The sequence below is a fragment of the Sarcophilus harrisii genome, chromosome 2 (genome assembly GCF_902635505.1).
Source record: "Sarcophilus harrisii chromosome 2, mSarHar1.11, whole genome shotgun sequence".
NCBI classification, from domain to species: domain Eukaryota; kingdom Metazoa; phylum Chordata; class Mammalia; order Dasyuromorphia; family Dasyuridae; genus Sarcophilus; species Sarcophilus harrisii.
Genome location: NC_045427.1, coordinates 661,457,138 through 661,468,405, shown reverse-complemented (window position 1 = coordinate 661,468,405; position 11,268 = coordinate 661,457,138). Strand labels below are relative to the sequence as shown.

General features: G+C 67.6%; 1 protein-coding gene across 1 annotated transcript; it reads right to left on the bottom strand.

The window, feature by feature from the left end:
* Window positions 1-8: 8 nt before the first annotated feature.
* LOC105749188 (kinase non-catalytic C-lobe domain-containing protein 1) lies at window positions 9-11,134 on the bottom strand. The gene is made up of 13 exons (XM_031949403.1): window positions 10,502-11,134; window positions 9,468-9,626; window positions 8,053-8,130; window positions 7,334-7,433; window positions 7,032-7,182; window positions 6,114-6,841; window positions 5,688-5,832; window positions 4,570-4,670; window positions 2,116-2,492; window positions 1,754-1,783; window positions 590-683; window positions 366-504; window positions 9-36 (listed from the first exon to the last, which is right to left on the bottom strand). The coding sequence occupies exons 1-13, from the start codon at window positions 11,132-11,134 to the stop codon at window positions 9-11; spliced, it is 2,763 nt and encodes a 920-aa protein (XP_031805263.1).
* Between the last annotated feature and the right edge of the window lie 134 nt (window positions 11,135-11,268).

Sequence of the window (11,268 nt, the reverse complement as noted above, 5' to 3'; positions counted from 1 at the left end):
CTCTGCTCTTAGAGGGCCCCGTGAGAAGGGCTGGGACTAGAACGGGCAGACACCGGCTGGGCCGTTCCTGCAGATCGGCCCTGTTCTGTGGTGGGAGCTACATGGGCCCATGTAGAATGGGGGGAGGGGGGAGGAAGGAAAAGGGAAGGAAGAGGGAAGGGGGAGGAGAAGGGAGAGAAAGGAAGAGAGAGGAAGAGGAGGAGGAGGAGGAGAGAGAGGAAGAGGGGAGGGAGGAGAGGAGGAAAGGAAAGAGAAAGAAGAGATGAGGAGCAGGAGAGGGAGGAAGAGGGAGGGAGAAGGGAAAAAGAAGGGGAAAAAAGAGAAGGAACAGGAGAGGGAGGAAGAGGGGAGGGGGAGGGGAAAGAAAGAAGAGAAAGGAGAGGAGGAGGAGCCAGGGCTGCCTTACCTGCAGGTACTTCCTGACCAGCTCAAGGAACTGCACCTTGGCCTTCGTCTCCTCCAGCTGTCCTTTCAATTTGGACAACATGGTTTTGACGTCGGACCCTTAAGGTGTAAAGCACATTTAGCGGAGCTGGCTGGCCACGCTGACACCCCCCTCCCTCCCTCCCTCTCCTGCCGCGGCCACTACCTCGGCTCCTTTTCTCCTTCTGGAGCAGCTTCTGGCGGAACTTGAGGGTCTTGCGGTAGTTTCTTTTCTCCATCATCAGCTGCTGCTCCAGCTCCTGGGAAGAGGCCGAGTTCGGCTGTGGGGAGGGCTGGGTCCCTGAGGCTACCCCCTTTCTCTGGGCCTGGGGGCAAGGCCCGGCCCCCAAACAGAGGCTGCCCACTGGCCGGCCGGGAGGAGCTGACGCTCCGGGCCGCCCACGAGCCCCAGGGCGGCACGAGGCTCGATTCCGAGGCGGGAGACCAGCAGGCTCGGCTCCGGCCCTTTGGACCTGGACGGGCCGTGGAATGGAGCACCGGCATCCTGTCTGGGGCCCGACTCTTCTCCCGCCAAAGGGGACAGTCTGAGGGAGCGGGACTGAAGGGGAGCGGGGTCTTCAAGGCTGGAGGGAGGGTCCCCAGCGACCCTGACTCCGCCCCTCCCCCCCCCAGAGATGACCTGGTCCGCAGCCAGGGTCTCCGAATCCCCCCCGAGGTGCCTGTCTCTCCCCCGCCTCGGGCCTTGGGCCCCACTAAGCGGCGCTCCGGACCCGCGGGCGCGCGGTCTCCCTCGGCCCTCTCCGGCTTTGCTTCCAGGAGCTCCCAGGCCGCGCCTGCTGCCCGCGGAAGGTTCTGCTCCCTGGAGGTCTCGGCGGCGGCAGCCCCTGCACCCAGGGGCCCGGGCCCAGAATCGGGCCCTTTTTGCTCCGGACGCGAACTCCAGGAGCCTCGGGACAAATCAGGTGTGGAGGCGCCTTTGGCGAGGCCGCTTAACCAGAATTGAGCACTCGGCGCTCTCAGCACAAAGACGGACCCTCCCCTCGGGGTCCCTGCCCCCCCCCCCCCGGGGTCCCCGCCCCCGGCCCCGCCCCCTCCAGGCCACAGCGTGACCCACGGGACGGACGCTCACCGGTGTGAGGGCCGGGACCAGACGGGGGTGGGGGTGGGGGAGGGGGATGGGCGTCCTCCCCCCCACAGAAGCGAGGGGCCAGGAAGAGCCCCCCGTGCGTGGGCGGGCGTGGGCCGGACGGGCCCCTCCGCGCTTTTGCTTTTAACCTTCGGTCCAAAGGCCGCCGTCCTGGGAGGGCGGCCGTGGCGATGGCCCCCCAACCACAGGCTTTCTTCGGGGCCGGCGCCCCCGGAAACCCACCTGGTTCCACTCGTGCTCCTCCAGGGGGGTCTGCTCCGGGCGGCGGCGCGGGACGCGGAGAAATCGCCGTCATTACCCGCAAGTGTCCCGCCCCCTCTCCCTCCCCCTCGGGTAACGGGCTTCTGGCCGGGTCTGGCGGCCGGGCCCAGAGGGAACTCCAGGGCGTCTCCCGGCGAACAGGGAGGCCAGGAGTCCGGAGCGGGGGTGGGAGCGGGAGCCTCAAAGAAGAAGTGGGCGGAAAGCGGGCCGGGACTAGGGGAGGGGGCAGTGAGAGCCGGGCGGGGGGAGGGGGCGCTGAGAGCCGGGGGGAGGGGGCGGTGAGGGGCCTGGTCAGGGGCCCCTCGGACGCTGGAAAGACTCACCAGACCCGGGGCGTCCGCGTTTTGGGGCCCGTCGTCCTTCGGCCGCCCCAGCTTCTTCACGTAGGTGTGAACGTCAGGCCCGAAGCAGTCGGCTTCGTAGAAGGCGCTGCACCAGCCGGGGCTACAGCTGCGGAACTCGGCGGGGCAGGGGGAGGGGGCGATGCTCCTGGCCCCCGGGGCCGGGCCCTCCCCTCCCGGGCTGCCCCGGAGGCAGCTGTCCTCGGCGGAGCACTCCTGGGCCTCCCCGCCGGGCGGCCTCTGCGGCCGGAACCCCACCTCGAAGTTGCTTTGGGACAGCTCGTTTGCGTCCATTTCCGAGAGCGAGGTGGGAGAGGGGGCGGCCCCCGGGGTGCGGGAGACCCTCGGCCTCAGTTTTCCTTGGAGAGAAGGGGAGACAAGGAGCAGGCTGGGCCCGTGCCTCGGCAGAGGGAGGAGCCACGGCCCGGGGTCAGCGAAGGCCCTCGAAGGCCCTCGGCCCGGGGGGCAGCGGTCCCGCCAGATTCCCCTTGGAACTCCAAGGACCCTGGACAGCTCCTCTGCCCTGCTGGTAACAGCGAGGGGGAGACACCCTTCACATCCCGAAAATGGGTCCCTTACAGCGGCCTCCACAAACAGCCTGTCTTACCCCACAAACTCCTCCCACCTCCCGCGGGTGGGGCTGGAAACGGCCTGAAACCCAGAGGATCCGGGACCCTCACTGCGGGGCCCTCAGTTTCCTCATCTGTAACATGGGGGCCCACAGAGCTTTAGGTCAGGTTTTGGAAAAAAAAAATTATTTTAAGTTCTAAATTGTCTCTCTTCCCCTCCCCCTCCCTGAGAAAGCAAAAGCCCCGAGACTCGTCCAAGAAATGTCCCTCACGAGGGAGCCTCCGAACTGAGGCTCAGGCCGCAGCCGGGGCTTTCAGCCCTCCCCCCGCAGGGGGATGCTGGGGATAGGCCGGACCGCGGGTTTGTGGCTGACAGGACCACGTGGTCCCCAGTCACTGCCCCCGCTCCTCAGGTACTTCCCAGCTGCACAGTTGGCTGCTGGGAGTGAATGTAAGCGCTGGCCCGAGGAGATTGGGGAGCCCCCTCAAGAAGACCAGTAACTTAGGGAGCGTCTAAAAACTGTAATGAGAACATCATGGATCTCGTGGCTCCTGGGGCAACGAGGGGTCTCTGAGAAAGGGGGCAACTGCTATATTAAGGGGGTTGCCAGAGGCGGTAGTGCCCCCCTCAGGGGCCCCCCATGACCTGGGTTTGGGAAGCAGGACCCTGTACCCCGAGTCATCTGGTGTGATGTGCAGGGAGTGCAAGCAGTTCACCGGAAGGGCTGCTCGGGAGAGCCTGGTGGAACATTCCCAGAAATCTCAGCGCCCACATCCGGCGGGGGAGCCGCCCACCCCCCTGTGAGATGGGAGTGACCACTAACTAACGGTGAGAACATCTGCCAGCCCTGGTCCCTGCCCCTGCTGCAGGTGCCTACACGGAGCAGGGAGTCAGGGCCACAGAGAAGGCGGCTGCAGGAGAGATGGTGCAGAGCAGCCTCGGGGAGGGGTGTTTGAGGGGGGGCTGGCCCCGTGGAACGTTCCATCCCCCCCACTGCTGACGGTGGCCTGGAAGAGGGGAGAGGCAGGCTACAGGGGGAGGGGGCGCCGCCCATGGCCTCGGAGCTGCCATCGTTTCCCTAGGGTGCGGAGGCCCCAGGCTCGTTTCCCCCAAATCTGGAGTTCCTGAAAACCAGGCACCATGTCTGGAAGGGAGCAGCATCTCAGAAGGAAGCCTGAGCGGGGAGCACAGTCCCGGCTCTAGGGGTGGGAAGGGACTGAGCCATGGCCCCCTCAGCAGCTGCCCTTGGCAAGAGTGAGTCTTGGGGCAAGTCAAAGGAAAGGGGCCATTTGTTTCCCTTCTGGGGATGGGGGTCCCGGCCTGGAGCTGGGCTGGAGAGACCGACCAGAGGGGAGAGGAGGCTGGAAAACTCACATTTCATCTATCTATCATCTACCCATATCTTTTTTCTCCCTATGTGTTTGTGTCTGTTTCTCTCTCCCTTTCTGTCTCTCTGTCTCTGTCTCTGCCTCTCTCTGTCTTTGTCTGTCTCTTTCTTTCTCTTTCTCTGTTTCACTCTCTGTCTCTCTCTGTCTCTCTCTGTCTCTCTGTCTCTCTCTCTCTCATCTAGTGCTTTTCATGCTTTCAGTGACTCCAGTTCCGAGACGACACTGAGGCAGCCACAGGCCCACGAGCCCCCGGGAGGCAGGCGTCACAGGCCGGCTCCCTGACTTCAGCTCCCGCCGTCCCCACCACGTCCCTGCCCTTCCTCCATGTAACTGAAACCGTTTGTTTCCTGATTAATCGGCTTCAGAGCTGAGAACTGGCTGCTCTGCGACCTCCTTTCGGTGAGAAATGCGGGAGCCCCAGTGGAGACAAGGGAGCCCCCCGGGGGAAGCCCCAGCCCCGGCCGGCGCCGACTCTTACCTGCTTCGTACTTGCTTTGTCTCCCGCCTGCTGGCCCGCTCACTGGTTCCTGTCCATCATGGCCCTGATCTTCCCACTCAGAGCCATCGGTTTCCTTGTCACTGAAAACAAGAAGCTCTGGGTTAACATTTCCAAAGGCTCTGGGCCAAGCCCGGGGACTCCCCCTCTACCCCCCCTCCCATGGGGTTGGAAAAAGGTGCCTTGACCGGCTGGCCCGGCCACGGGCTCCCCCCCACCCCCGCACAGACGGCCCGGCCATGGGCACCCCCTTCCTGCCCCCTCGCAGGGATGGCCCGGCCACGGGTGGGGGCTGCCTGAGGCTGCTCAGGTCAAGGGTGCGGCCACTGAGCCCGTCTCCTCACTGCCCGCTGGGCCTCTAGCTCTGGGTTGAGCCCCACAGGGTTCTGCTTGGCCCCGGAAGGCAGAGTTAGGAGCAAGGGGGCCTGGGCGGCAGAAGGGGCCGATGCAGGAAAAGCTCCTCCCAATGACTCTGTCGCCAAATGGAGCGGGCCCGGGGCTGGGGCAGAGCCCGCCTCGCTGCTGCCAATTGGCGAGATGCGGCGATGGGACTGGTGGGCACCTGGAGCCCGCCGCTGCAGCCCCTCGGAAAAGTCAGGGAGAACAGGAGCTGGTGGCCCAGGCCCCTGACAGGGCCCCTTCTGCAGCAAGGTGAGACGGTGGGGGGGGGGACCCTGGCCTGGCGGGGGAGGAGCTCCCTCTCCAAGTCTGCACTCCCAGCTGCCATGGCACAACAGGGACCCAGGGCTCCCTGGCCAGCGGCAGGTGGGAGGGGAGGGAAGAGGGCAGGTGCTGGCAGGGAGCCAGATGTGACCCGCGGGCTCAGGGCTGCCTCCTACAAGGGCTTTCCCTGAATTTTCTTTATACCCCATTGTGGTCACCGTGTCCCTCCCCTCTCTGTCACCATCACTGTCCCCCTCCCCATCGCTGTCACCGTCCTTCATCGCCCCCAGCCCGCCGGCCGTCACCCCTGGGAGCATCTGCCCAGCTGCGGGCCTGTGGCCCGGCGCAGGGGGCAAGGGGCCGAGACCTGCAGCCCCGAGTGAAGGCCGGGGGGCCGGGGCCGTGCGGGGCTGGCAGAGCTTGGGGGCCCCACTCACCCCCCGGGTGGGGACGTCTTCTGGTTGACGACCTTGAAGAGATTGTGCAGCAGCTTCTCGTCCCAGTAGAGGTCACAGAACTTCTCGGAGATGGCGCCACAGAAAGTGGCATAGGTGAGGTCTTTCAGGGCAAAGATGTATTCTCCTTTGTGGGAGCAAATGGAGGCCCGTCTCACCCCCTGGGCCAGTTTCTGGGGGAACGCTGCCCGGGGGACCGGATCCCCATGTGCCCCCTCCCCTGGAGGTTGGGGGGGGGTCCAGCTGCCCGAGATTGCTGCGGCCGGGGCTCCTCAGACCACCGGGGAGGGAGGGACGTGGTCTCGGAGGCCCCGGTGGTCCCCAGGCCCCCCGCCCACATCGCCCCCTCAGCCCAAGGGCCCGCCCAGCCCGGGACCCCCAGGATGGCCGCGTTCAGCCCGCCTGTACCCATGATCAGGGCTTCCAGCCCGTTCTCCAGGTAGCCGTCGAAGGCGAACTCTTCTTGGATGAGGCTCATGACGCGCTGCAAAGATGGCCCGATGGTCCTCCTCTGCCCAGAGGCTTCTGAGTGAGATGGGGGCCTCCGATCCGCCGGCTTTGCTGGGTCCATGGGGGGTTTTGCCGGGTCCGTGGGGGGCTTTGCTGAGTCTGGGAGGGGCTTTGCTGGGTCCAAGGGGGGGCCCGAGCTGCCGGGTTCTTTCTCCCCTCCTTGACTTTTGAGGACGCCCCTCTGCAGGGGCTGACTCGGTGCCTCCTTGCGGCTGCCTGCCATCTTGGGCTCCGGGCCCGGTGCCTCCGGGGGGCCCTGGCTGCAAGGAGGGCCACAGGTGACATGGCCCTTGAGGTCTCTGCCCCCGGGAAGGCCTGGGACTCGAGGCTCCTCCAGCACTTCTGTGCTGGCCTCTAGAGCCTGGGCAGGAAGGAAGCTGTTCTTCGGGGGGGAGGCCCCAGCAGGGTCCCTTGGGACGAGCGGCTCGCTCTCCTGTCGGACCCCGGGGGAGGTGGGTCCGGCCGGGGGCCGGGGCTGGGCTGGGTTGCCTGAGGGTGGCGTGGGCGCTCCCGGAGGGGCCATCTGCTCCTCAGCCTCTTTGCTTTCAGCGCCATCTGCAGCGCCCGGGGCCAGACCCGGACCCTCGAGCCGATCACACTGATCAGAGGGGGGTGCACGGCCGTCCCTGAGACAGAGGGGGAAAACGCGGCTGGTAAACTCGATGGGTGCCTCCCTGCCCCCTGGCCTCCCCCCCGGCCTCCTCTTGGGCTCCCTCTCCCCCCCGCCTCCCCTCAGCCTCCCCCCGGCTGCCCCCTGGGTGCCCCCCGGGCTCCCCCCTCCCTCCAGCTGCCCCCTGGCCTCCTCCCAGCACTCACTTGGTCACTTCCGCCTCTTCTGCCAAAACAATGGGTTTAAAGTGAGTGGCCAAAGAGGTGAACGCAGGGGGCAGGGCCGGCCCTCCTCTGCCCTTGGACAGCGGGCCCTTCACAGCCACCAGCTCACTGTCCCGAATCAGGGGGACAAACCCTGTGACAAAAGGAGACACGGGTCAGAGAAGCACCGGGGCCCAGAGGTGGGAATCCCACACCCCACTGTCCCAGGACGGGAGGGAGAGGACGCCCCAGTGCCCAGAGGTGGTGGGTCCCATACCCCGCTGCCCGAGGATGGGGGTGCCCACCTGGCCCGGCCTCTTCCGTGCCCTCTGTGCCACCTTTAGCCCCGAGGGCCACACCGCTCAGAGCATTCTGCAGGCCAATGGATTCTTCTTCCTGGTAAACCTGAGACAGGGGGAAGGAGAGGGGCGGCCTTCTGTCTCATCCCAGCAGGGCGACGCCCGGCCTTCTCAGAGCCTGGGCCAAAGTCCCTCGCAGGCCCTGGCTCGCCTGGTCTCCACACTAGCCATGTGAGAACATGACCGGCACCATTTCTCCCACTTTCCAGATGAGCAAACTGAGGCTCTGGCCCCCAATCCGGGCCCAGGGCTCTCTCAGTCCCCCCAGGGCTCACCCCGCGTAGTGCAGCAGGAGCCCTGGGCAGCCCCTTGTACCCCCGGCCCTGAAGGCCGCACGGCGTCTCCGCCGCTCCCAGGGCTCCTCCTCCTCATGACTGAGGCTCTCCTCGGCCCGATGGGCCCCAAACTCCCTGACTTAGAATGAGCAGAACAGCCCCGGCCCCTGCTCCCTAACACCGAAGGCTGAGGGGGCTCCTGGGGGCGGCGGGGGCAGACCTAGAGCCCGTGACCCTGGTCGTGAGCGAGGGGCCGAGTTCAAGCCAGGCCAGGCCAGTCCATCTGCCCGTGTGGCTCAGGGGCTGGGAGGGGCTTAGGGCTGAGGGTCACTGCCTGGGAGGAACCCGGAGAGGCCTGAGAAACGGGGAGTGCGGAGCTCGGGGCCTCACCTGCAGGGGGGACGTGCTCAGGTGGGCCAGGATCTTCTTGCTGTCCATCCCTCGCTGGTGCAGGTAGCTGCTGCACACCTGGACGAGGCAGAGCAGAGCGGGCATCAGGACCGGGCTCCCCGGGCCCCCTCCAGGCACCGAGGGAGTAGGTCCTGGGCCCCTCCGGGCACTGAGGGAGTAGGTGCTGGGCTCCCACAGGGCACTGAGGGAGGACCCCAGGAGCAGGGGCTTCAGTCGTGGGCTCTGCCCAGGCTGAAGCTGCCGAGGAATAGCCAGGGCAGGCTGGCCACTGAATCGAGTCCCCAGTGGGGTGATGGTGCCTGGGTCCCGGGCAAGCCCCCAGGCCTGTTCTCAGGCCCAGATTCAGCAGCTGGCAGAGCCCCCCGTGGGGCACGGTCAGACCCCGCCTTGGCCTCTGGGAGCCCCACAGAGGGCCTGCTGTCCTGGAGCTGAGAGAGGGAGGGAGAGTTTGCACCTTTCATTTTGGTCTTTACATGTGATTGGAAAAATAAAACACTTTGGGAAATTTCTAGATTTATGAAGGAGAAAGTGCGACCAAATGTCAGCTAAGACCCTCTGCAAACAGGCCCAAAGGCCGGTCTGCGGGAAGGCTGAGCCAGGGCAAAGGGCACCGCCCACCACAGGCAGGAGAAGCTCTAGACACCAGGAGAATATCCAAGAATCCGCGGTCCGTGGGGTGGGGGGGGAGACCCCGGGGAGGCTGTGGCCGGGGGTGTGTGACCCCGGGGAGGCCGTGGCCGGGGGTGTGTGACCCCGGGGAGGCCGTGGCCAGCTGGAACCCAGGGCTCCTGGGAGAGTTAAAACAAGAGTTTAAAAGGAGCCACCGATTGGGGAAGGGAAGGAGGTTTACAGAAGAAGGGGGGGAAGGGAACTAACTGGGCGAGGGGCACGAGAAGTGGCCAAACAGGAGGCAACGCCTCCGTGCCAGAGAATATTGACGAGCCAGAAGCCTGACGAAAGAGAAGCGAATGCAAGTTCTCCCCCAGCCAGAACAAGCGCGGGGAGAGTCGGAGGGAGAGAAGCGGGGCGGGGGGCACCCGCGCTGCAGCACAAGGAAAAGCGCCCAGACCTCGGGGCCAGGGGGCAAAGGAGACCCTGAGCCAGGTCGTGGCTCCATGGAAGGGACCCCGCAGGAAGATTCCCGGAGCGCGGCACCGGCCCTGGCCGTGGAGGAGCCCCGGGAGCCCTGGGACTTGGCGGCCCCGCCCGCGAGGAGCTTGGAACCGTGCTGCACAAGGCCACGGATGGGGGCCCAGCGCCCAGGGCTCGGCCCCACGTGGGTCTGAGCGCCCAGGGGACGTGGAGAGCAGAGGGGCCCGGCGGGGGGAGGTTGTGGGGCCGGGGAGGCGGACGTGCCCCGGCCGCACCGGCTGACGGGGAGGGGCAGCAGTCACCTTCATGGCCTGGGCCCCGGACGGCCTCTCGGCGGCGCTGCTCCGCGCCATGTCCAGCAGCAGAGCCTTGAGCTTCCGAGGCAGGGCCAGCTTCTGGTTAGGGGCCAAGCTAAACTTGGCCGCGGCCCACAGGATGGCGGCCACGCAGTAAACGGAGGCCTGGGGGGGCGGGGAGAATCCGTCAGCCCGGGGGGGGGGGGGGAACCGGGAGCCGGGGCCGCTGTGGGCGGCGCCGGGAAGCTCGAGAACGGCCAAGAGCCCCCGTCCCTGGGGAGTTCTGGGGGGTCCAAGGGCAGCGGGGGAGAAGGAGATGAGGGGGGGAGGGGGGGCAGGAAAGCCCTGGCCCCGGGCTCTCCCCATTTCCCAGCTGACACGGATCGGGGACCCCCTCCCGGGAGACCTCCTGGGTGCGCTCAGAGGCCGCTGGGCCACGGCTCCTCCCGCTCCCCTACAGGGTCCCAAGGTCCGGCTCTGGGACCACCTCCCTCGGAGCCCCAGGCTTAGCCCTCCCCGGGGTCTCCAGCTTTAGGCAGAGGCTTCTGGGGGGGAGCTGGGCGGGCGCCAGAAGCCCCGGATCCCGAGCCCGTCGGGGAGCGGCTCAGGGGGAGGGGGGGAGACAGCGCTGGGGCCGACTCCTAGTCCTTCTCCCCCCTCCCCCAACGGCGGCTCCCTCGGAGCGGGGCTCAGGCCGTCCAGCGGCTGGGAGAGCAGCTCGTCCGCGAGGGGCCCGAGGGGGGCGCGCTCCCGCAGCAGCCCCGGGCCACCAGCCCCTCCCCCGCCCCGCGGCCCCTCCGGCGGCGCCCCCAGCACCCGTCCAGGAGGCGGGAGGGCGCAGGCTTTGCGGGACGCTGGGCCCGGGGGCGTCTCAGAGGGGGCTGCGGGAGGGCCCTGGGCCCGTCCCGAGGGGCTGAGGCTGTGCCCCGCCCCCCCTGTGCCCCCCCGGACTGAGCCCCCTCCCCGGACTGTGCCGCTCCTCCCCCGCTGTGCCCCCCCCCGCTGTGCCCCCCGGGCTGTGCCCGGCGCGTAGCTCCGACCTTTTCTGTGACCGGCTTCTGTCGTTCCACTTCGGGAGCCACAAAGAACGGGTTATAAGGGCCTGGGGAGGCAAGGAGGGAGTCAAAGTTTTCTCCCGAGAAGGCGCTTGGCCGCCGGGCCCTGGAAGCCGGGACGGGGAATGCGCCGTCCGTGCGGGGCCCCCGCCTGTGTGCGCACTGCCCCCCCCGCCCCCCATCCCAACCCCCCCAGTCCCCAGCCCCTCCCCCGCCCCCACAGAGGCCACGCCCACGCGGCCCCCCACAGGCCCCCACAGGCGCGCTCGGAGCCCCGGGGAAGCACAGGGCGGGGGGGGGGGGAGGGGGGGGCGGGCAGCGGCTGAGGAGCCGGACTCTATCCCCGCTCCGGGCTCCGGGCCCGCCGCCCTCGGCCCGTGTCCGCGGGGCGGCCCCCGCTCGGGGCGGCCCCTGCCCGGCGCTTTCCGGGCATCGCCTCGGGCTCCCTCCGGCTGCGGGGCCAGGAGCTGCCGCACCCCTCGCTTTACAGACGGGTAAACTGAGGCAGACGTTGTCCGGGCCACTAAGTGTCCGCGGCTGGACTCGCACCCGGGTCTTTTTGCTGGTGGGGCCCCGCCCTCCTCGCCCCGTCTCCGCCTTTTGGCTCCAGAGCCTCATTCTTCCCGCCCCCGCACCCCCAGTCTCTCACCCCCGCAGCCAACGCTTGTATCTGTTCGCCATGGAGGCCTCTCTGGGAGCCGGTGCGGCCCCGACCCCTCCCGCTGGCCGGCGCGGGGGCCCCTCTGTGCGCT

Bases quoted from the DNA above. Each gene is read 5' to 3' on its own strand.
- LOC105749188 (XM_031949403.1), bottom strand. From the start codon at position 11,134: ATGAGGCTCTGGAGCCAAAAGGCGGAGACGGGGCGAGGAGGGCGGGGC. The intron at 8,131-9,467 runs GTGACTGCTGCC...TGCCTCGTCCAG, and splicing joins CCGGGGCCCAGGCCATGAAG to GTGTGCAGCAGCTACCTGCA. The intron at 5,833-6,113 runs GTACAGGCGGGC...GCTCCCACAAAG, and splicing joins GCTGGAAGCCCTGATCATGG to GAGAATACATCTTTGCCCTG.